Here is a 24284-nt window from a genome sequence, read left to right on the forward strand (position 1 = left end):
TGCACTGTATGAAGACTATTACCATGACATTATATAAAAAAATCATAGAATCTGCCCATCATTTATGAGAAAGGTGGAATATACTGTACATTCCTCTTAACTTCCAAATGAATGTGAGCATGCTCTATTTGCCAACAGGCTGCACATTCGTGTACATTGTATTATTTCTATATATAGAGAAGCCACAGATATGTTTAGCCAGTGGAGTGGTCACAACAGAGTTCTGATAGTAGATATATATCTGCTTTTTGTTTATAGCCCAAGTCAAAATTATAACCAGCTAAGATTAGAAGAGAAGCAGCATGATTAAACTACCATGATTTGTAATATGTGTTATATGCATATAGCATCTAACAGCTGTAGGTCACTGGAAAACCCAAGTAGTTTTAAGAAAATATGAGGTTGCTTACACAAGACCTGTGCACAAGATCAAGCCAGTCAGTATTCTAGTGTGGAAGGTGTAGGGACTCACGAGCCCTTACCCCTAACTGAGGAGCTCCTGACAGTTGATGGCTTCTGGGAGAGCAGAATCTGTTTTCTTTAAGGTTGTGGCCCCTGCTGGGTCAATTCTATTCTGGTGGATGGCCCACACCTGTGAGTATATGGGTAGTAAAAATTGTACTGGGTGGGTTATTAAAAAAAAAAAAGACATGAGGTTGGGAGAGGGTGGGGAGATAGAAAAGGGGGTTAGATCCAGAAAGAGATAGGGGTGAAGTGTAGGGAGAAATATGGTCAAAATATATTGTATGAAATTCTCAATTAATGAAAATATCAAAAAATATTATTATAAAAAGATTATATTATTCACCATATATTAGATTATATATAATTATATATTATTATGTAAAAAGGTTTTAAAAATTAAAAAGAAAACACAAATGCCTTTAAGATAAAGAAGGTGTTGAAGAAAAGTATGTTTTTTTTTCTGTTATTAATCATACCTTGTTCCAGACTTTTAGCTCTAGCTTTTGGCATCTTTGGTAGATCCATGCATTTTTTCCTAGCCAACAGTGTTCTCAGGATGGAAAACAGGATTGTAACTAAAGATAAGCTAGTACCAGGAAGGCTTTACTCATCTTACCTAGCTTTGCTGAGCATCAAAAGAAGAGCTGTACTTTTGATGAAGCAAAGGAAATGCTTTTAAGTTGTAGAAAAAGTATGTATTTGGAAGCATGGAATATAAAAAATAATAAATGCAACCAGCATGTTTCATAAGAAGTAAAAGAAAGTATTTACACAACAAGGTTAAAACCCCCAAGTGTTGGGTAGTTAAGACTTTTCGTGGTTTAGGTTCTAACTACATTACATTCTTTTCTAGTAAAAGCTCCACCTTAGCTCACACGCCTTCTGTCTCAGGGCTGATGAGGACTGCCATGCTTTCACTAACTGGTAAGCAGCAGTGTACATTCTTCCAAAGATGGCTACTTTAATGAAGTATTATTTTCTTTAAATAATACATCCTTCTAATTGTAGATATGATGCTTTATTTTAAAATTTATTTTCTTTTATGTGCATTAGTGTTTTGTCTGCGTGTGTGTCTGTGTGAGGGTGTTGGATCTCCTGGAACTGGAGTTACAGACAGTTGTGAGCTGCCATGTGGGTGCTGGGAATTGAACCCAGGTCCTCTGGAAGAGCAGCCAGTGCTCTACCTCTGAGCCATCTCTCCAGCCCCATGATGTTTTTCTTAAATGTGTGTCCTCATCAAGTCTTTAAGCAATAAACTTTTCCTGTCACTGGGGAAACTGAGGTCCCTTTGTGGTTCTTAGTTTCCTTATAAAAGAATTTATAAACAGATTGAAACTTGAGGATAGTTTTATCAGAATTTAAGGGAAAAGCAACAGGACAGTCGAGCTGTAAATCAGTTGCCAGGAATAGGAATGGAGAAGAGAGAAAGAGGCAGCAATGCTGTCTGAGTTATGGCAGATGGCAGACAAGCAGCTATGCTGTGGGGAGGGGTGATTTAGAGAAAGAGGAAGAAGTCCAAAGTACCAGAGAAGGTGTGCTTGGGCTCTGGGCAGCACCTGAAAGGAAGAGATGGAAGAGAAGGACAAAGAAAAGTTCTGCCTTTCTGAGTCAGGCCTTGGGAAGTTGGGCAGATCCAACAGAACCTCAGAGGGGCTCCAGGGATGGAATTCTGGGAAGAAAACTACATTATCTCATGTAAGGATAATTATTCTTCATAGCTCTTTAAGCATGGCTTCCTGAGTGATGATCCTTTGGTCAGGTGACTGATCTGTCCAGCTGGATTAACTGTTAAGGGAACAGATGATGGTATGTTTCCATTCAGAGGTAGATTCCACTAGAAATCAGAAGTGCTTTGATCATGGGATTTGTTTAATGGTGTTATCACCATATTTTGTGGTACATTAAAAAATGGCACTAGACCCGTTGGGTACTTACATTAAGAAAACCCAAACTTCAACCTCAATTAATATCTGAAATTATATAGAAATCATTAACTCAAAATGTAAACTTAGGCACAAAAGGTAAAATTACAATTTTTTTTGAAGAATATATGGAAGGAAGTCTATAATTTGGGAGCAGAAAGATATTTATATTAATCATAGCAGAAAAAGAGTGACATACTATATTGTATCAGAATTTAGAACTCTGTCTAGGTTTTGAGATAGGGTCATAGAAACACACAAGTCAAGACCTGGAATGGGAGAAAATATGCATAATGTATCTTATCTGAAAAGAATTTGTGTCAAGAATGTTCAGAGAAGTCTAAGACTGGGCAGCTAAGCTTAAAATGGCCAAACGTTTTGAATGTGAGCTTTTAAAGAAGATAGAGATGTGAGTGCATGAAAAGATGCTTGGCATCTCCAGTCATTAGGAAGTACAATTAGAACAGTGAAAAAGTGGAGCATAGCAGTGTATGGCTGCAATCCTAGCACTTGTGAGTTGGAGGCAGGAGGATCAGGAGTTCAAGTTCATCCTTGGCTACATGCAATACTGATATAGCCTGGGCTGTAGGGGACCTTGCATCAAAACCAAACAAAGTAGTAGTCATGGGGAAAATGCTGTACTGCCTGTTGCTCATAACATGTCTGAAAATCAAATGCTTATAATATTGATTTCAAGGATGAAGAGTACTCTGTAGACTTCCATACATAGAGAAGGAGAGGAAAGGAGCTAGACAGTGCTTTGGCAAATTCATCTGAAGTTAAACACACTAAAAAGCTCACTTTCCCCGACCATTGCCCTCCATTACCCCACCCCCCACCCCCAGTTTGCTCGTGTAGATCTCATCCATTTCTCTGTCACTGGGCGATCCCTGTGTCTTTCTTAGGGTCCTCTTTACTAGGTAGCCTCCCTGGAGTTGTGAGTTGCAGTCTGGTTATCCTTTGCTTTACATCTAGTATCCACTTATGAGTGAGTACATACCATGTTTGTCTTTCTGAGTCTGGGTTACTTCACTCAGGATGATATTTTCTAGTTCCATCCATTTCCCTCAAACCTCACGATGGCAGGGTCGGGGGGTGGGAGGGAAGCGAGCTTAGGGGAGTGGGAGGTCCCAACTGGATCAGGAACAGAGTGAAAGAACAAGGAAAGAGACACCATGATAAATGAAGACCCTAATGGCAATAGGAAGAAGCAGAATGCTAGAGAGGTCCCCAGAAATCCACAAAGATACCTCCACTATAGACTAGTGGCAATGGTTGAGAGAGTGCCTGAGCTGACCTACTCTGGCGATCGGATGGCCGAACACCCTGTCATGATAGAATTCTCATCCAGTGACTGGTGGAAGCAGATGCAGAGATCCACAGCCAAACCCCAGGTGGAGCTCCAGGAGTCCAACCGGCGAGAGAGAGGAGGGATTATATGATCAAGAGATATCGAGACCATGATTGGAAAAAGCACAGGGACAAATAGCCAAACTAGTGGAAACACATGAACTGTGAGCCAATAGCTGAGGAGCCCCCATGGAACTGGATCAGGCCCTCTGGATAAGTGAGACAGTTGATGAGCTTGAACTGTTTAAGAGGCCCCCAGGCAGTGGGACTGGGACCTGTCCTTGGTTCATGAACTGGCTTTTTTGGAACCTAGGGCCTATGCTGAGACACTTTGCTCAGCCTTGGTGCAGGGAGGAGGGGACTAGACCTGCCTCAACTGAACTACTAGGCTGGGCTGAATCCCCAGGGAAGACCTGGCCTTGGAGGAGGTGGGAATGGGGAGTGGATTGGGGAGAAGGCTGGGGGGTGGGAGGAGGGAGGACAGGGGAATCCATGGCTGATATGTAAAATTTAATAAAATAAAAAAAAAAACCACACTAAAAAAACCCGGCAATCTATTCCTAAGCCTTTACTAAAAAATATTAAAACATAGCTACCCACAGATTTATACACAAATGTTCATAGTGGTTTTATTTATTAAAGTCAAGAACTGGAATCATCCAAATGCCTGTAAGTGAACATTTAGGACAAATGTTAGCCCATCTATACAACACCAGTTATGAAGTACTAACATTCCTATGCAGATGAATTTCAGTTATACTGATCATATGAAAAAAGTAAGACAGTATATTCCGTATGACTTTTTTAATGCAAAATCCTAGAAAATGCAAGCTAATTGTTAGCAAGGGAAAAATTTGTGGTTTGTAGAAAGAGGCGTCAGAAGAGGCATGATTATGAAGGGCCCAAGGGAACATTTGGGATAGCATGTTTTCATGTCTTGATTGTGATAATGGCAGTGAATTATATACATGCCAAATCTTAATGTAGTACACTTTACTGTATATAAATTATAAGAGAAAAAGCCCACTGTCTGGAGTCTTCTCTCTTTGATAAACGTCTTTCTGAGGGATCAACACCTCTGCCTCTCCACATGTTACTTCCAGATGACTCATTCCGGACTCGCAATACCAGTAATGTTCCAGCTTCCTTTCCTCCTAATCCTGTCTTGCCCAGTACTTCCCGTGGGACAAGTAACACAGCTGATCCAAAGAGCAGTGGAAGTAAAGATGCACAGCCTCGGAAGGCTACCTTGTGAGTACCAACTTTCCACTGCTGAGTGTGCTGTTTGGTTCAGGGCACCTTCCTTCCCACCTCCACACTTCAAAGAACCGAAAATGTCTCTAGTGAGGGAATGTTTAAGATAAAGGTAGTTAAGTGAGAACCTTGACTATGATAGTGTGTATAAGATATCTGATATTAACATATGGCAAAGACATCTTCACTAGGCATCTAAATACCTAACTCTAGTGCCTGATCACCTGGATTCAGAAAGGTAGCACAGCTGATGTCACTTTGCAGTGCCACAACAGCATGGGATGCAGAGTGTGGGCTCAGTAGCTGAACATATTTGTAGACAGTACTTGTGCTTTGAAGTTAAAGTTATAAAAGGCCTGTTTTCTTTCCATGGTTCCTTTTTGTGTATTATTTGCTTCTTGATAGAATTAGTTGCTTTTGAACATTTAAAAGAATGGTACCCTAAAAATCATCATAAGAACACTGCAAGGATGCCCAAACTATAGTTGCAGTTTTGTTCTTTCATACAGAACAGCCCTTCAAGTCACAGTGAAACTTAGCAAGATTCAGATTTCCTCTTGAGCATGTGTCATTAAATTCATGGGCTTTCCCCTTCTCTTCTCCTTCCTTCTTCCCTTCTTCCTCATTCCCTTCCTCCTTTCTTCTTTCCTTTCTTTCTGTTTTTGAGATGAGGCTCACAATGTAGCCCACTCTGGCCTAGAACTGGCAACCTCTTGCCACAGCCTCCCAAATACTGAGATTACAAGTATACTACACTATGCTTAGCTCACATTTTTGAAAAAGTTTTTCACCTGCGTCTTTCTACAGAAACTCTTCTCTGGCTGGCTGGAGTTCCTTTTAGGAGCTAGTTGTATTATAATTCATTTTAAATTCTGATTGGCCATTTGGGTATGTACATTAGAAATATGTGTACCCCATTTCATTCATAATTCAAAAATAAAGATATTGAATGGAGCCCAGAATGTGGGACTAAATGCTCCAAAAATAATCATAGGAACAGGTGATTCAGATATTGCAGAATAGTGGTGCCAACTTGAAGGATGTTCTCTCTACAGAAAGTCCCAGTGCTGTTTAGGAGCCATGGAAGCAGAGGTAGCATGGGTTGGTAGTCTGCAGCACTCTGGACTAGAACCATGTACCCAACTTCAGCGTGAGCAAAGTCACTGTGTATTGGTGAGCCTGGCCCTTGGGCTTCTGAACATCTGCCAAATAGCAGCAGGTCTGGCCCATAGCTCATTTAAGGGGCCTCTCAGTTCCATCTCTTGAGATCTTTCTCTCTCACCATAGACCCTCTTCTTCTACTGCCTTGAATTTCTCCTGAGGAACATGGTAGCATCATCATAACTAGTTTTGTTTTTTAAAGAAAAGACTACTGAACCAATATTTCGTGGTCGCTTTCCTTTATTCCAGATGCCTTATCTGTTTTTAACATTGCTGAGCACATCTTTCCTTTTTGCAGACTGAATTCCCTATTTTCTTGTATAACTGATAGCTACCAAAATGAATCTACAATAAAGACCAATGAGAACTCATGTAGAGTTTGTACCTTTTTCAAGTGATCTGAAGGAAGGCTTGCTAGCATCCACAGCCACTTATTCACACATGCCTGGCTGTGAAACACCTGGCTGTTCCCACACATGGTTCTAACATGCTCATTAGCTGGATGGGTGATTCGTGTCTACACAGGTGTTTTTCCAGTGGAGTATTATCCACAACTAAGAGACCGTCATATCAAAATTGAAAAGAAAAAAGTCCTCTTTATTTAAAATAAGTCTATGAAGTGATTGCAGAAAGTGTTACCTCAGTTTTTATTTCTTAGAGAAATTCTGCGCAGTGCACATGTTTTACCAAATGGCACCTCTGATGTTGACAAGCAGTGTGTCATAAAGGAAGTACAGGTGTGTGGCAGAGCTTCTGTCTTCCAGGGTAGGACAGTTGATATACCTGTGTAATTTTCTTTATGGTTATGCAATTGAAGGGGATGCTATTAGGTGTGCACAGGATGGTCTTTGATACTTACAGGTAATTCCTTAATGTGTAATTCATTTCCTCTTTATCAGAGTTCTCATATTGTAGGTTTATTCAGAGTAGCATATTTATATTTCTTTATTTACTTTATGTGGATATTTGTTTTACGTTGTCTTTTTGGTCCCTTTCTCCTTCCCTCCCTTCTCTCCTTCCTCTTTTTTCTTCTTTCATCAGAAAATCTCGAAAATCCAATCCTTAAGTCAGCAGCTTGGTGAAGGAGGTGAGCAGTCAGCAGAGACTGTGATGGTGGAGAAGGCTCCAGTGATGGCCGGGCGTGTTAAAGAGTGGAGGGAGAGAGGAACATCATGCAGCTGATGGAAACTTACCTCATTTGGAATTAGATTCCCTAGGAGGTATGCCATGTTTTAGTGTGGGCTCTGAATCTCATTGTTCCAGGGCAGTGTAGTGAGCTCCAACTTGAGGTGTATCATCAGACTGCAAAACAGACATGCCTGGCTCTGTGGGAAGCTGGCTGTTGATTACCTAAATTGTACATTTAGAAATTCCATGGCAGTCTGAATTTGCTGGCTGTTCCTTGGGTAGCTACTTGGGCAAGGACACAGGAGGTAAGGAAAGCACTGTATTTCCTCAGAGCTCTCTAAGTCGAGCAGACAAGTCAAACCGAACACTGTGGTCCTATGGGTGCTGGGATTCTGTGACAGTGTCAGCACCTGGACGACCCCAGTCTAGATTTGGCCATGAAAATCTGCAAAGATTCTTGAAAAATTTAGCTACAAATACCTTAAAAATGATAGATTAATGATTTCCTTAATTCCTAGAATTTATTTTATAAATGCTTTGTTTACATTTTGGATTGTATCTGTCCTTAATTTCAAATGATGAATCTAGTTTGAATCAGCTGTTATTCCAAGCTATCATGCTCATGCTACGTCAACAGCACCCATTTGTACTAATGCTAATACTTCCATCAAAATTTGCCTGTGGAACATAGATTGTCCTTAACTTTAAAATGTCGGCTCCTGAGATAGAATGTATGAAGCTATTGTCAGCTTCTCTATTTCAAGTGCAATCAGCATATACCTATATTGATATCAGAAAATACTTGTTTTTTAAAGATATATTGATGTATGATAAAGATGATCTAATTTGTGGATGCATACATGTGCGTGGTTACTTTTTATAATGTGAAATGGATAATGAGCTTGTTTAAAATAAAGCAGAGGTGAATGAGCTACCAGCACTTGTGAGAAAAGTTTTAAATACTTCCCTACAGTTCTTCCTCTATAAAGAAAAGGCCTTTCATCTTTAAATAATGGGCAAGTGGAGCATATTTGTGTCAACTGTAAAGGATTCAGGGACAGCAGCTACTGCTTCCTCCTTTTTGTCATTCCTTTCCTTCCCCGTGACCTCTGTAGGGCACTGTTGAGGGACTCCTAACACCCTTCATCAAGTACAGGCAGGGAGAAGTGAGAGTCTAGTAGCCATGAGAAGCTAGACCGTCCTGCATAAGGAAATGCAGTTGAACTAGTTTATGTCTCCTACTAGCGTTAGTAATATGGAATTGAATCTGTTGTGGTCTGGGGCCATCAAGGCTGCATCAGGTTTTTCAGTACTCTGGTTCAAAAGGTCGGCACTGACTCTATCTACTTTAAAGAAAATGGAGAGTTTCAATTTGATTGTTAAATAATACACTTAGTAGTTATAAGCTTTTTATATTCCTGTTATTTATGTGGGATAAGGGGAAAGTGATCTGACAGAGAATAGTCACCACTGCTTATAAAGTTGGAAGTCAATTGCTTAGGCATTAAATTCTCAATTAAAACAGTTATTCAAAATTACTTTTGGAAGTATTTTTTTCACAAGCATTAAAAACTTTAAAAATTTTTGAATCTTTGTTAAAATTGTACCCCAGAGACAAAGATGCAGGAAGATTAAAAAGCCAATGGGTGGCAGATAGGAACATCCACTTGGATCTTCTTCTTATCAGAAGACCTGATCTTCTTTAACTGGGTGTGTTGACAGTGCTCTGCTCCATCTGCAGTGCTGGCCTGCCTGTCACTGGCTTTGGCCATGTTCATTTCAGTATGGTATAGCCGTAGGCTTCCTTTTCTAGATTTCATCTCTCAAAGCGAGAAAAGAGCCAGAGCCCTCTTAAAATTCCTCTTTCTGGTCCCAAGTTCAATTCCCAGCATCCACATGGTGGCTCACAACCACCTATAAATGTAGTCCTATGGGACCCAAAACCCTCTTCTTGTATGCAAATGTACATGTAAATAAAACATCCATATACATAAAATAAATCTTTAAAAAAATAAAATTTCTCTTCCTACTATTTCCCCACAAACACACCTGAATGACTGAACACAAGTACCTACTAATGCCAGTTAGAGCCGTCTTCTCTCTTGTCTCTCTTCGTAGGCCCCTGAGTTTTCTGGTCCTAAATGAACATCTGTTAATGCATGGGATGACTACAAGAGTGAGTTCATGTTGAGACTGTGGCGAGGGAGTCTGGTTTAGACTGCCTCTTGATACTGCCTCCTGTTCATGTCACTCATGACTTCCAGTCATTAAGTAACTAATGAATAAATTAACTCTAGTTGTGTTTATCTAGTAGATAGAACATAGAAATGCAACTAAGCATTTAGTCAGCACAGCTGACATTTTGAGACTAGTTAGCCCCACTCAGGAATCTCTGCTTTACTCCCTAAGTACTATCTTATTTCATTTCTATAAGATAGAAAATGACTGTCCAGGAATAGAGGTGTTTTCATTTTCCTTGCATACTGGGACAAAGTCCATGCTTACTTTTGTTTAACCACAGTGGGTGACCGAGGCAAAGGCCGCCCACTGCTAGCAGTCTCTGAGAGACTATAGAGAGGGGAGATGGAGTAACAAGGACTTGAGACTAGAATAGGAAGGATTGGCTTATCATGGTCACACTGAGTGGCCTTGGGCAAGTGTTTTCCTCTCACTGAGATATAAGGTTTGATATATTATTCATCATGTGCAGTGGACGCTAGAGTCAAGGCCCTGCACACGATAAAGGCTCACCAAGATGTTTCCTTAATCAGCAATGGGCAATACATATACTTTTTGTTGGTAAAAATGAATATAATTGAGACTGTATTCATCACTATACCAAAGCAATTATAAAAGGTCATTGTTAGTATATGTATTTATGTGTACATATATAAACTCTTATGAAGAAAGGAGTGTGCAGAGGGAAAAATACCTATCACTCCTGAAAGTCAGGATGTGTCCCTGTTTCTGGTCCCTCTTTGTTTTCCTTATAAAATGAAAACATTGAACTGGATTATCTGTGGTTCCTGTGATAGAGGCATGTGACTAGATGTGTCATGGAGATGAGTGGGTGTTGTTGAGCTGGACATTGTGATTAGGATGGATATGGTGATTTCCTGCTAATTTTAATAAAAAAGAAAGAATTCTATGATGAATTAAAACATTACAACACAAAAGAACACTGAGCGTTGATGGCACACACCTTTAATTCTAGCACTCAGGAGGCAGAGGTAGGTGGATTTCTTCGAGTTCAAGGCCAGCCTGGTCTACATAGAGTTGCAGGCCAGCCAGATTTATGTTGTGGGCCCCTCTGGGATGGGGAGGGGGGAGGGAGGGAGAGGGAAAGAGAGAGAGAGACAGAGACACAGAGAGGCACAGAGACAGGAGAGAGAGACAGAAAGAGAGAAATTCTGGGATAAACTAACACTGATTTTGCATGAGAGAGAAATAGAGAGGGAGAAGCATGCCTGTAGGAGGAGGTCCACATACTCCCCGGAGACTTTGTCCTACACCAGCTGTCCTTCCTATTGCTCTCAAAGTCCAGGTATATGAGCTGCAGAGAAAGGCTCTCCTCAACTAGTCTCCAGTCAGTCAGCAAAGGCTCTCAGGAGCAAGTTTAAAATGCCAGACAGATTGCACAGACATCTCCTTAAAATATGAGTCATTTTAATTTCTGTGTTAATCAGAGAACAGCCACAACAAACTGGCTGGGTACAGAGGACAGAGGACACATCCTTTACCGTTGACCATCAGCACTCTGGCTCAGCACTGGCTGTGACTGGGCTTACACATGCCTGAGTCACAGGACAGTGGGGTTTACCACCCTGCCCAGAAACAGAAGCACCCTGGACATCTCCTCATAGATCATGAAATGAAAAGGTCGGTCCACTTTGATGACAGGAGGCATGGAGTAAGCGACAATCTCTGACAGTGTCCCTGCCACTGCTTCAGTTCCTCTTTCATCCACCTCAAGCACTGATTGTTGTAAGACCTAGAAGAAAAAGAAAGGATGTGGAAGAACATTTGTGTGGCAATGGGAAGAAGGAATTGACAGAAATTTTCTACGGTGGTTCTGCCCACCCAGCTACGTTCCTGGGGTTCAGTGTTGCAGCCTATCTTTGCTAAGAGGTCCGTGAGATTGCACCAGAGACTGCCTCATAAATCAAAACAATACCCAGAGTCTATGGGAATTGGTGTGGGGTGTGTGAGATGCATTCTGGGATTGGAACCAGGGAAGCTGGCTGGTAAATTTCTACATGTGGGCATCTAGTAAGTATTTATTGAACATGTACTTTGTGATGCTCATTGTTGAGCTGAGCTGCTGGCCCTTGAAGGCACTTTGAACTGCCTGATACTGCTCTGAGGCATTTCCTGGGGGCAAGCCTGAGGGTTTGTGGTGTCTTCCTGGACCCTGATTGCCTATGCTCAGGCTGAGGTTACCCTGCTGGCTCCTACTTACATAGGTACCACTTTAAATCTCTCAGAATTGACAATTGCATGGACAAATCTGAATCAAACTCTTGATTGTAATGGTGAGGGAGAGAGTCGTAATGAGCACAGACCAGGAATGCTAACTAGTTCACTGTAGTGCACAGAACTGCTGAAAGAACCAAGATTACTTTCCATGAGAAACACTAATTAGCTAAAGAGATTTGGTATGAGCTAGCAATAAAACTAACACCTTCCTTGCCAGCCAGAAGGATTCAAAGGACTCAGCATGTCCAGGTACCTCAAAATACCTTCTAGAGGTACCAGCTTGGCCCCAACACCAGTAGCATGAAGTACATGCTTACTGTTACCAAAGTTGAATAAACTTGTTCTCAGTACTTCAGAAGCAGGACCAAAAAAATGTGAGTCAGAGAACTTACCAGTCAACATATTACAAAATAATCATCCATTTGCGTATTGGGCTGCTTTCCAAAGAAGGGATGAGTTCCTTGTCTGAAGAATGGGAAGGAGGGGGGAAAGATGAGGAGAGGAAGAACAAGAGGGTCTTCTGAGGCTAATTATAGAGGAAGGTGGAATATCCATCACAAGGCATGGGAGGTTGGGCCAGGTGATGACTAAGGATTTCTTTCATGCTAAAGGCGATATAATTTCATGATCCTTTTCAATATTCATCATAGGTGCTGATGGGTTATATGCCAGTGTGTATGAGGGGCAGATGCCTCCCTAGGCCTTGGGAGAGAAGAGAGATGGAGCTCTTCAATGAGTACCTAGTTAAAAAAGGTGTTTGAGTAGTATGGCTTGAGGTCCTTTGAACACCCAGCTTGGATGCTACTTCAAGTTGTTAGAACTGGAGTCAAATTCCCTACTACAACTAGACATTTAATTACAGTGACATGGTTTTCGAAGTATTTGTTGGTTTCAGTGGCACTGCATGCTGAGGACGGCGCCTTAGCACAGCCCCTGACTTGCCTTGGACACCTGAAGATCTCTTGCCACAGCTGAGAGTTCACTGAGGTCAGCTGAGCTGGAGAAGACTTTCCTGATTCCCATCTGCTGGAGCAGCTTATGCATCTCATACCTCTGGTCCAGCTTGAACTTGGGAAAGAAAACTTCCATTTTCCTGTGACACAAGGACAGATGATGGTGAAATGGCTGGGGGCTGCTGACAAGGACACACTTTCTTCCTTCCTCCAAGAGTATTTCCTTTGCTTGACTGTATATAGCTCATGTGATCCTTTTGTAGTGTTCTATCAGAGAAAATACTTCTGGCTTAAGAAGCATCACTGTATCTACCCCAGTGAGCTAGTTCTTAGCTCACTACCCCAAATCCTTTTTAGCAAAGAATGCCAGACTCCATGCCCATTTTCTTATGTTTAAAAAACAACCCTAACCAACTCCCTAGCTGCTTCCTGTATCTTTGCAGACCGCTGGACGATGCTGTTCCCAGCTCAGAAACCCAGACCTCAGTATTCCTCAAAAACTTGGGAATGGGCAGACAAAGGAAGCAAAGAGGGCTTTCATCTAGCCCTGCCATCTTAGCCTGGGAGGCTCTGAGGTTATTTATTTTCCCTACTGTGAGTTCTCTGAAATCATGAGATTTGGAAAGGTAAGTTTCGTGGCTCAGAAAAAAACAACAACATAAAAGCTACTAATTACATCAAATTAATCTTAATTTTCAGTTTTCTTGCTCCGTAAAGAGCAGTCAAAAGTACATATACTAATATCAGAGTTGTTGCAAAGAATGATTGACATATGCAAGGTGTCCAGAACAATGTCTGGCATACAGCAGCTATTTCGTAAACACACCCTTCCTCCACTTCTCTCCTTGTTGCACAGCTGGACCAAGGCTCCAGGCTGGAAGTAACTGAGAATATGACACTTCCTAAGTGTTAATTCATAAATATAGTCAGTCAGCAAACTTTGTTAGGGTTTCTGTTTCAGTCCTTTGCTAGTGCCTGAAGATGGAAAAAAAAAAACAAAACAAAAGAAAAATGAAAGTGAAACCTGTAGCCAAGGACCTTGGATTGAGCTCCTATCTGTACCAGTTCTGGAGTGGCGGGACTTGAAAGGCACACCATGAGATTCTTACTGGAGCTGTCTGCCTTGTGTTCCAGCAGGTAGACTGACTTCCAACAAACACCGGAGTGTCTACCCTGCCTTTCCATCTCTTCTCCACACAGAGTCCCCTCCGTGTTACCTGCTCTCATGGTCCTAATCCCAGCCAGGCACTTGTCACTCCTAGAGTCAGACTCTGGCCTAGCCCTGGCCTGGCCTCCTTCATGTACGGCTCAGGGAGACATTTCTAGTCCAGATGTTAGGACTGAGCTATGAACTCACTACCAGAGCCATTCCTTTCACAGTCTTAGTAAGTGATGAACCCATCCTTGAGATGCCGAAGCCAAGAACTACAGCTGCTGTTGACTGACTGATATCCCCCAGGATCCACATCTCTGTTTTCTTTCTTTTTCTCCCCACCCATTGCTTATCTAGTCACCAGTGTCATCCGTTTGTTGCTTCCTGACACATCCAGAGTCTAGTCTCCCTCTGTCACCCCACCGGCTCCCACCATAGCCTAAGCAGTGGCATCTTGAAGTTACATAGCATCTCCTCACTGGCTTCCTCATTGTCCTCCTCATCCTTAGTGCCTGCTCTCAGCACAGGCTCCTGTGTGATCCTTTCATCAGATCTCCTCAAGCCTCTGTTCAGAACCCTCTGTGGCTCCCCATCTTCTGCAGGCAAAGCGCAGGACTTCTGTGCTTGTGATGTGAGGTCCTGAGGTGGCCATCCCTGAATCCTCTCACCTCTTCTCCAATGGCTGCAGCTACATAGGCAGACTCATGAAATTTGCCCCTCAACACCAGATGAGAACATCCCTGGCTTTGACCTGCACCTGCTGATGTGCTCTGTCCTCTTACAGTGTTGTTTCTCTCCCTCTGCCCGGCTTCTTAACTGATGCAACCATGGCATCAGTAGGTACCTCAACAGGCAAACTGTTGTATTTCCTGAGTTAATGAGCAATAAAGCCAGGCCTACATTGGATTGATGTTGAGGATAGAGTGGAAAATAGAACATATGTTGCTTCCACCTGCAGGAGCTTGGTGCTCACTGGGGAGCATGAGCAGCAAGCCACGGGGCATTGGGTAAAACTATTGGGAGTGGTCATGAGGATGGCAGGCCAAGTCTGCCAGGCAGGGGAAGCATCATACCTGGTCTTCATATTCTGGAGCCATGTCTCCACGAGATCTGTGGTCAGGTAGTCCTCCAGGGCCAAGTGGTCACCTGTTTTTTCCATGAGCACCACTAGCATGGTGGCATTTCCTTGGTAGGGCAACTTGAGGATGTGACAACGGAACTTGTTATCGAAGGTGGAGGCAAAGTTACCTTCCCGGTACATCATGGGCACCTTAACTGCCTTGTATTTGTCCAGGTGGAAAGTGTCAGCCTCGGTGAAGACAGGGTCAAATGGAGTCAGCCACTTCCCTGAACAAGTCAGAAGAAAGCCCCTATAGAAGCGAGCCTCCACAGAACACATTGGTCTTACTCAAGTGGTAGAGGAGAGAGCAACCTACTACCCCCTTTACTCCGAACATGAGTGCTGTTCCTTTTTAACATTTGCTTGGACCACAGCCCAGGCAGCAAATTCCCCAAAGACCAAACTTCAGATCTACCCATGTCCCACAATGGAACCACACACAAAAGCAAAGACATCCCCTCTTCTCATTTGTTTCCCTTGTTCTGGACCTGAACAAAACTTCATTTCCTGGTGGATGGCTTCCAATGCCTGTCTGCATGAGGGACTCCTAGCTACCATGGCCCCAGCATGCCCATATGCAAACATATACTTTACAGGTAGTCGGGGTGTTTCCAGCTCAGCATTGTTTCACGTGGTACTGGGAGCAGGTGAGACCACGATGTGACTCTACACTAAGCATCTGTTTTGGGGTGCTGGTACATGGTTTTGTGAGTCTCCTGGTACAGCTTTAAGTACCAGAGGCACCCGCACCATACCCTTGTGCCCTGTTGGAGCCAGAAGAAATCAGGGTTATGAAGTCATGGGATTCCTCTTCACATTTAGCCTCTGCCATTCGTGTGTGATCCTGATCAACCTAGCTTCCCCAACCTTCACCTTCATCCCCTTAAGAAAGGAGACAGTGGCCCTACTCTGCTTGTTACATTGCCAGGAAGAACAAAGATGCAGCCTGTTCCTGTCCCATGGTGGGTAGTAAGTGCCAAGCACAGTGTTCAGTACCTTGCATATATCAGCTCTTGTGGCTTTATACTTATAGCAAGTTAGAGTCCCAATTTTTATATAAAAAAAATCCAAGACCAAGGGACTAGAGAGGTGGCTAAGCAGTTAAGAGCATATACTGCTTGTACAGAGGACTCATGTTTGGTTCCTAGCACCCATATTGGGTGGCTCACAACTGCCTGTAACTCCAACTCCAGGGGGATCCAACACCTCTGACCTCTGAGTGTACCTGCTCTCTCTCTCTCTCTCTCTCTCTCTCTCTTTCTCTCTCTCTCACACACACACACACACACACACACACACACACTATAATAATGACAACAACAAATCCAAGGGCAGAGATTTTGCCCCAGATCACAAAAACAGAGAATGGGAGGGAGTAGAGATGTAACCCAAGCCTTGCTGATAGTGAGCTGCTCATTCAACAGCCCAGTGCTACCTCTTCCAAACATTAGAAGAAAACCAGGCAGAGGAGCTGTGGAAACTGAGGACCACATGTCTTCAAGTGGTGAGAAGGGGGCCTCAGGACCACAGGTCTGCAGTGGTGAGAGTGGGGGCCTCAGAGAAAGCATCGGTCCCTCCTCAATGTATGCTGCACCTACAAAGCAGAGCCCATGCTTGCCGAGCATCCTTTAGCGCTAACTACACTGACTAGAAGAAGGGAAGGGAAAGAGGGTCAGGTTTTTGTAGCTTTGCAGCAACAGAACACTATCAATACCTTTGAACAAGATGTAGTCCACCAGAATTAACTTTGTTTCAGGATTGATCTCATCAAAGAGCTTGGGAATTTTTCCCCGTGTCTCTTTGTTAATGTAGTGGTTCACAAGCCCTTTGGCCTGTGAGGAATTTCGAAAATTTGTAGGCACGTACTCTGTATCAAAGTACTTCTTGGATAGATTGAAGTAGGTCTCTTTGATATCAAAGTCCTTGTGGATGAAGGCAAGGCTACCCAGGGTGAGGTCCAGATCCTGGTTGCTGGAGAGGGTCTCTCTGAGACTCTTGAAGAGGGATGGGAGGATCAGGGGTCCTGCTTGGCTCAGGGCCTGTAGATGGAGCCCATTCTCCACCTGTACTTTGGTCTCTCCCTTGGCCCCCAGCATCAAGCTGACCATGGCCACTGACAGGCCAAATGGTGAAAAGATCACATTGCCATCGTGCCTCATGGAGATCTTTCGAAGCAGGCTGAACCCAAAGTTTGAAGTCTCATTGGAGAGCTGTTGCAGGCTAGTCCTCAGCCAATATTCTTCCTCTTCTTTATCACTGGGGACAGTCCATGTGTTCTCTTCCCAAGTCTGGTTCTGAAGATCCTGAGACTCCAACTCTGCTTGGGCCTCTGGTGAATGGGAGCTGAAGTTCAAACTGGTTACCAGCCACACCTCTGCCAGGAGGACAGTAAGCAAGAGGCTAAAAACCACCCTCATGTGCTCAGCTGTGGAGGCCAGGGGCCACTTCCCTTCATCCTGGGAGAGAGAGTGGGGGGAGAATATCTCAATATCTAATAAAACATCTTTGCTAGGTGTGGGCTTCCCTGGGTTCCTGCAGGTTAGCTATACACTAGACTGACCTGGAGCAGATAGATGTGTGGAGGGTTACCACCTGTTTTTTTTTTTTTTTTTTGTTTGTTTGTTTTGTTTTTTACAATCTTCTTCCATGTCCTGTCTGCCAGGTCCTTGAGCATCTTGTGGTCCCTCCCCAGTTTCTGCTCACTGGCTTTCCTCCAACAGGGCGAGGTATGGCTCTTTTCTATGGAGTGGACCTCAGAGAAAGATCAGGTGAGAGTTGGGGCCATTGACTGATCTGCTTCAGGCTTCGCCTTTATCATTTGGCCGCAAGATCTATCAAACAGCCCTCCATGCTAGCCCCAGGACCTTGAGGTGTGACACCTTTGTGGATTTGGAGTGTCCAAGAGGGAATCTGACAAAGGGAAGGCTTCGCCACACAGAGTTTTCTGATTTAGGCCCCTCCTCTCCTGCACTTCCTGTACCCAGTTCCCAGTAGGTCTCCTTCCTCTACCCACAGCTCTAGCATGGCTGCAGGAAACATAGCTGATTCTTTTTTACACAAGACCTGGGCTCAGCCCACTCAGTCTCATTGATCCTGAAGGCACACACTGGCTACCCATGCCCCATTTCTACAACCCGGTGGAACCTAACCCTGCCTTGGCAGTAGCTTTCTAGTCCCACACTCCTCCTGACTGTCACCACACTCCCCCCTCTGACTGTCACCACACTCCTCCCTCTGACTGTCACCACACTCCCCCCTCTGACTGTCACCACACTCCTCCCTCTGACTGTCACCACACTCCTCCCTCTGACTGTCACCACACTCCCCCCTCTGACTGTCACCACACTCCTCCCTCTGACTGTCACCACACTCCTCCCTCTGACTGTCACCACACTCCCCCCTCTGACTGTCACCACACTCCTCCCTCTGACTGTCAGTTGCTACCTCTCTGAAATTCCTCTTCACCCTCAGACCCAAAATGTAGCTCTGGGGCTGTGCCATTCATTATACTGTGGTCAGCTATATTACCCAGTGTCCTAGAGGCTGATGTATATGCCACCAAATGTCCCCAATAGCTCACTCTCTCCTGGCCCACAAGAAGACCTGGATGGCAGTGGGTGTGGGGGATGCTTGACAGTTCCCATCAGTAAAGCCCCTTACTCTGACCATGGGACCCAAAGTCAAAATGTGACAAGTTTCTGAGTTACTTCTGGTCTGTCTTCTGTATGTGTCACAAACCACATCCAGCTCCAGGACACAAGCCCTTGTCACCTGCTTTGCTAAATGCCCCTACAGAATCCAACACTACAGCTTTCTAGCCTGAATGACCCTGCTGGGTTTCCCAAATGTCACTATTTAGGATTTGCTTCCCAGTCCCAAGGACAAGACTGCATTTCATAGGTCACCACATTGCTGTAAGCATTGGGTCATTACCTCCTTCCAGGTACAAAATATCCCCAGTCTCATGCCTTCATTTTTGAGATGGACACCATACCTCTGTTCCTTCACAACTGAAGCCCTACCCTCTAAGGTGAGGGTATGGCGAGATGGGACCTTTGAGAGGCGACTAGATGAGGTCTTAAGCATAGTGATGGTGATAGATTTAGTGTCCTTTGAAGAAAAGACACCACAGCCTCCCTCTCTCCACCACGGACAGCCATCTGCAAACCAGGAAGTGGGCCCTCACCACACCCCAACCATGCTGCCCCTCACTTTGAGCCTTTAGAACTATGAAAACTCATTTGTTAAGCCTCCAGAGTTTGTTATTTTGTTATTTTGCTCCAACAGCCTGAGATGCCCAGGAGAATTAGATCACTGTGTTTAGCTCAACTTTGTAAATTTAAACCCCTCAGAGTAGTCCTGATTTCATAGTTGCTTCTGATAGTCTCAGCCATCAGGAAAATCCCCAGTGCACTCTATTACATTTTCCTAGGACTAAGTCTCACACTATTCCCGAAGTGGCCCTGGAATGCCTGGCTGTTGCTACACCTACTTCCGAAACAGTGTAACTTGTCCTTACAGGCTTTCGTTCATCACAGGAGCCATCCACAATATATACAGGGTGCTTGATCCTGGGATGGTGCTCCTAGGACTAGGGCACCATCAGGTATGCTGAGGACACACCTTGTCACATGGAGCCTGAACAGTAGGAAAAGGGATGTTTACCTGACACTCAGCTCTGAGCAATGTGTGGGGAGCAGTGCCCCACTTGCCACTCCCCAGCCCTGGTGGGACCAGGCTCACATGCCTGGGCAGTGAGCTGTGGCAGACAAATACCAAGTCTTCAGAGCCATTTCCTTGGCTATCTGTCTATGGCTGACATGCCTTCAATGCCACCCTGAGCTCAACTTGGATTTACAGTCATTTGGAGTTTTAAGCTGGAATCCCCTATGCCTGCCCCCTAGATCTTACCTTGAACCCCACTAAGACAGAGTGAAAGCAGCTCTTCTCCCCACCTTTCGCTATTAGACACTCTGGAGGGTCCCCGCCATCCACCACCTCTTACCAGTTCCAGACCTCTGGTGCTGAGATCATTCAGAGCAAAGAGACAAGCATAAGCTTTGCAGCCCAAAGCCTTCTGCAAATATTTGTTATTCCAAAGTGTGGTCCCCTTAGGACTGTTACTGATTAACACCCTGCTGGGATATGGTTGAGTTTCTGGAAATTCCCTAGATTGGTCCTGTGGCCCCAACTATGACTAGAATTCACAAGAGGCTCACCCTTGAGGGATGGGGAATGAAGGGTCTAGAAAGAAGGTTATGGTGGGCCTCATGGCTGCTTCTGGGAACTATAAAGGGGTTTGGGTGGAACTTAAGAACTACTGTCTTGTCCCCAAGGAACTGTCAGTCCAGTGGTGGAGACCGGCTTCCTACTGGGTCAGCTCTTACAATACAAAGCCTGTTGCAAGGTCACTGTACTACTTTGTGTTGAGACTGACCCTCTCAAGCAAGAGCTGAGTCAGAGCTGGAAGTTACTCTTTAAGACACAACTTTTCAGACTTAGCAGGTTGCCATGTGTAAGCTTTGTTATGTGTCCCTTCCTATTCTTCAGGTGAGACTTAATGTAGCCTAACCCAAAGAATAGGGGGAAAACGTAATAGGGGCTGGGTTGTAGCTTAATTGGTTGAATATTCCCTGGGTTTGGTCCCCAGCAGTTCATAAAACAAGGCATGGTGGTGCACACTTGTAATCCCAGCACTAGGGAGGTGGGGGCAGGAGGATCAGAAGTTCAAGGTCATCCTTGGCCATATAGCAAGTTTGAGGCCAGCCTGAGTACATGAGACCCTATCTGAAAAAATAAAAGAATTTCTCAAAAAATTGATAAACAATAATGCTCCAACTATAATAGGAAGGCAAAAGAAAATTCCATGCCTTTAAATACAGTGATATTCCAGAAAATCTACCCTGGTAGATGTGGCCACCTGCTCATTTCATGATGGAGGCCAGTCATTAGAAAGGAAGTTTTGGACTAGCTGACTGGAAGTTGGTGACCTGTCATCTTGAAGAGCCATCTTGCCAGAAAGCAGACTAAGCTCTTTTTATACAGAAGGCGTGTGATCGCCAGCTGGCAGGTGCCTCCTCATAGGTAAAGATGGCTAGATGACACATCTCACGTGAACCAAGGATTTCCAAGGTGTTTTTCAGTTCTTCAAATATCAAGAAAGGCATTGGTTAGTATATTTTGTCAAAGACTGCTATTGCCTTGTTATTGGTTAGTGTGAGGGAAGCAGCTCTCTAGAGAAGCACGACACTGCAGTACCTGGACTAGAACTCTGTCAGGTGAGTGGTCTCTGTCCATTCTATCTGACTCATTTTGAAAGAACAGACCAGCATCACCCTACAGGATGAATAAGAGCCATTTTTCACAATCCAATTTAAAGACATTTTTCTAAAGCAAATAGTTAAGTCCAGTAGTGTTTGTTACTGTGTCAAACTGAAGTGCTGGCCGTGGCTTGTGGAATAGCAACCCCTGATCCTACCTTTGGGGTATGAAAACATTTCCACTTATTCTCATTTTCACTCTAGCCTACACCATCCTCTAAAGAATATCACAGATCTTTGGAGAACCATGAAAATCAATTTTTTGAGATATTGCGGACCCCCTGTTTTGACCACGGAGCTTTGTCTATTTTCTGGATCAGATAAGGAATCAGCCAAAGAACAATAAAGATGAGATCTGGAAGATTCCTCTGGAACAACCTGGATGAGGTGGACAGAGGTGGGCAGATCCAAGATCACATTGACACAAAGTGGGATTTTGCGGGCTTACTGACAGAAGCGTGACCCTGGGTGGTATCAAGTCCAAATGCATCCCATCACTGGGACTAAATGGGGGCCTGCTTGGTTGGCTGGTGTGAGTGACTTCACTGCATTGGAATGATGTCTTAAACTGAGATCTGAGTCAGGCTCATTTTTGGTACCAGGGTCCTGTTGCAGCATTCCACATGCCGCGCTAATGGTTCTTCTGTCTACAGGCGCCTGGGGAACTAGCTAGGATCATGCTGGGGCAATCATGGTGGCTGCAGCTCAGGATGGATGCAGGCTTGCCACACTGAGTTCATATAAAGATTGTAGATGGCCTCATCTTTGTAGGGTGCACAGTCACTTGCTTCCTCCACACCCTTTACGTGTTGTGTATGTCCCATGTCACATTTTCCATCTATTTTTGATATAGGTAAATATAAATATATTTATTAACACTATTAAAAGAGATCTGTAGCATGAATCTTAAAGAGTCTTATTAATAAAATCAAACCTGGAGCCAGTATTGGGGTGAACTGGAAGATCAGAGAAGCAGAACAAGCCACAGCTACCTCACCTCGCCAGTTCCTCAGCTGATCCTGTTTCCTCAGACTGGAAACCTCTGAGTCCTCATCCAGAATGAATCTCAGCTGAACTGCTGCTCAAAAGCCTGAAAACTTAACCAGCCAAAATGCTTCTAGTTTCTGGTCCTTATATATCTTTCTGCTTTCTGCCATCACTCCCTGCGATTAAAGGCTCGCTTTCTGGGATTAAAGGTGTGAGTCACCATGCCTGGCTGTTTCCAGTGTGGCCTTGAACTCACAGAAATCCAGAGGGATTTCTGCCTCTGTAATGCTAGGATTAAAGACGTGTACTACCACAGCCAATCCTCTATGTTTAATATTGTGGCTGTTCTCTTCTCTGACCCCAGATAAGTTTATTAGCGTGCACAATATTTTGGGGGACACAATACTACCACAGAGATCCATGGATTCTTAAGTACACTCAATACTTCCCAACTCAGGGCTTTTTTTTTATTATGCTTGCATTTATGTGTGTCTCTAAGGATGCATTTATGCCTCCAACTCATATCTAGCCCCACAGAACTGTTCCTTGTTCCCCTTTCCCTCCCTTCCCTTAGTCTGCCCTTCCCTCCCGTCCCTGTTCTGTCCCCCTTTGTCTCTCTCCTCTGTCTGTGTCTGTGTCTTTGTCTCCTCCATCTTTCTCTGTCTCCTTCATCTCTGTTTCTCTCTTGCTGGGGATTGAATGTCGGTCCTCACACATCCTAGGCAAGCATCCTCCCTCTGAGCTGCATCCCCAGCACTTTTCCTTGCTTTCCTGGTCCATATTTGCATTCCCCTTCCTTACTCTGTCCCACAAGACATATACATAATATTCACAATGGCATATGCTTATCCCACTCTGAAAGAAAATCTGTAAAGAAAACTTGGAGATTTGCTGGCAGTGTTTCCTCCTTTGAAGGGGGAGCATATGGTCCAAGCACCATGTTCAGAAGATCCTTGGCTCAATTCTTTCTCTCCCCTTCTGTGTGGTTATCTGAAATGTGCTTGTCCTCGTTTCTTTGAATTTTCATGTGGCTTTGAGACTTTTACCATCTTAATTGCATCGTTGAGTCTGTAAGATGTTAATGTTATTCCCAAAGTCTAAGCCATGCAAAAAGGTACAGGAAGAAGTGCACCATCCCAACCATCCCACCCACTCTCATCTAACCCTCCCCCAGGCTCTCGTGCATCATTTAACCACTTTCTTTCCAGTTCCCTTTCTTGTATTTCTTTATATAAGGATAAACATATGTGTTTGTACTTCCTTAATTCTTCTTTATGAAATCATGATGCCCATAAGGATTGTTACTTTTTTATATGACTTCACAGTATTCTAGTGTTTACTCAACGAATTTCCTGTGTTTAGGATTTTATGTAATTTCTAATGTTTTGCAATTACAAAATATTTTAGGGAGATTATTTTTAAAACTGCCAGATGTGTGTCATTAGTTTAAATTCCTCAAAGTCAGCCTTCTGTAAAAAGGGTAAATACTTAAAATCATACGTTTTGTTTTGTTTTGTATTTTAGAATAAAGTTGGAATTGACTAAGAGGAGGTTTTAATGTAGATTTAAGCATGAACATTAAATGGGAGAGAAGTGTAAGAGAAAGACAGTACATGCCTTGGGGTTGGGGCATGCACGAACACACACGCACACACACACACACACACACACACACACACAAAACACACACACACACACACACTGACCACTTGGGATTAGATAACCTATCAGGGAGTTTCATATGAGCATGTTTATGTGTGTGTGTGTGTGTGTGTGTGTGTGTGTGTGTATGCATTTGAGAGCTCTTGCAGATGGCCTAGATTTGGTTCCAAGCACCCACATGGTAGCTCACAGCCATCTGTTAACTCTAGTTCCAGGAAATCTAACACCCTCTTCTGACCTCCAGGGGCACCAAGCATGAATATGGTATACATACAGACAGACAACACTTATACACAAAAAATAAATAAACCTTTAAAAAAAGAATGTTTCATT

The 24284-nt window shown here is 43.7% G+C and overlaps 2 protein-coding genes across 7 annotated transcripts in view; one reads left to right on the top strand and one right to left on the bottom strand.

Annotated features, from left to right (window-relative positions):
• Positions 1-24284, top strand: part of Ppp4r4 (protein phosphatase 4 regulatory subunit 4) — a 117557-nt gene that overhangs the window by 81899 nt on the left and 11374 nt on the right. For 4 of the 5 annotated variants that reach the window (XM_059279259.1, XM_059279260.1, XM_059279261.1 and 1 more), the window contains 3 exons: positions 1319-1389; positions 4841-4988; positions 7194-8217. In XM_059279259.1, the coding sequence (XP_059135242.1) occupies positions 1319-1389; positions 4841-4988; positions 7194-7218 (244 nt within the window). In that variant the 3' untranslated portion in view covers positions 7219-8217. Of the gene's footprint in view, positions 1-1318; positions 1390-4840; positions 4989-7193; positions 8218-24284 lie in introns of those variants that run through there. The other variant, XR_009382763.1, reaches the window with a different exon arrangement.
• Serpina10 (serpin family A member 10) lies at positions 11034-17399 on the bottom strand. 2 transcript variants are annotated; one of them, XM_059279266.1, is made up of 4 exons: positions 16697-17399; positions 14936-15047; positions 12699-12849; positions 11034-11271 (listed from the first exon to the last, which is right to left on the bottom strand). In XM_059279266.1, the coding sequence occupies exons 1-4, from the start codon at positions 17397-17399 to the stop codon at positions 11080-11082; spliced, it is 1158 nt and encodes a 385-aa protein (XP_059135249.1). In that variant the 3' UTR covers positions 11034-11079. The 2 variants fall into 2 exon arrangements, with proteins under 2 accessions (XP_059135249.1, XP_059135248.1); XM_059279265.1 differs by having other exon boundaries at positions 14936-15209.

The sequence above is a fragment of the Peromyscus eremicus genome, chromosome 14, assembly GCF_949786415.1.
Source record: "Peromyscus eremicus chromosome 14, PerEre_H2_v1, whole genome shotgun sequence".
NCBI lineage: Eukaryota > Metazoa > Chordata > Mammalia > Rodentia > Cricetidae > Peromyscus > Peromyscus eremicus.

Excerpts from the sequence above, each read along its gene's own strand:
- Serpina10 (XM_059279265.1), bottom strand. The coding sequence starts at position 17,399 with ATGAGGGTGGTTTTTAGCCTCTTGCTTACTGTCCTCCTGGCAGAGGTG. Across the intron at positions 15,210-16,696 it reads GGACTACATCTTGTTCAAAG|GGAAGTGGCTGACTCCATTT; the intron begins GTATTGATAGTG and ends TGACTTGTTCAG. Across the intron at positions 11,272-12,698 it reads GAGATCTTCAGGTGTCCAAG|GTCTTACAACAATCAGTGCT; the intron begins GCAAGTCAGGGG and ends TTTTTCTTCTAG.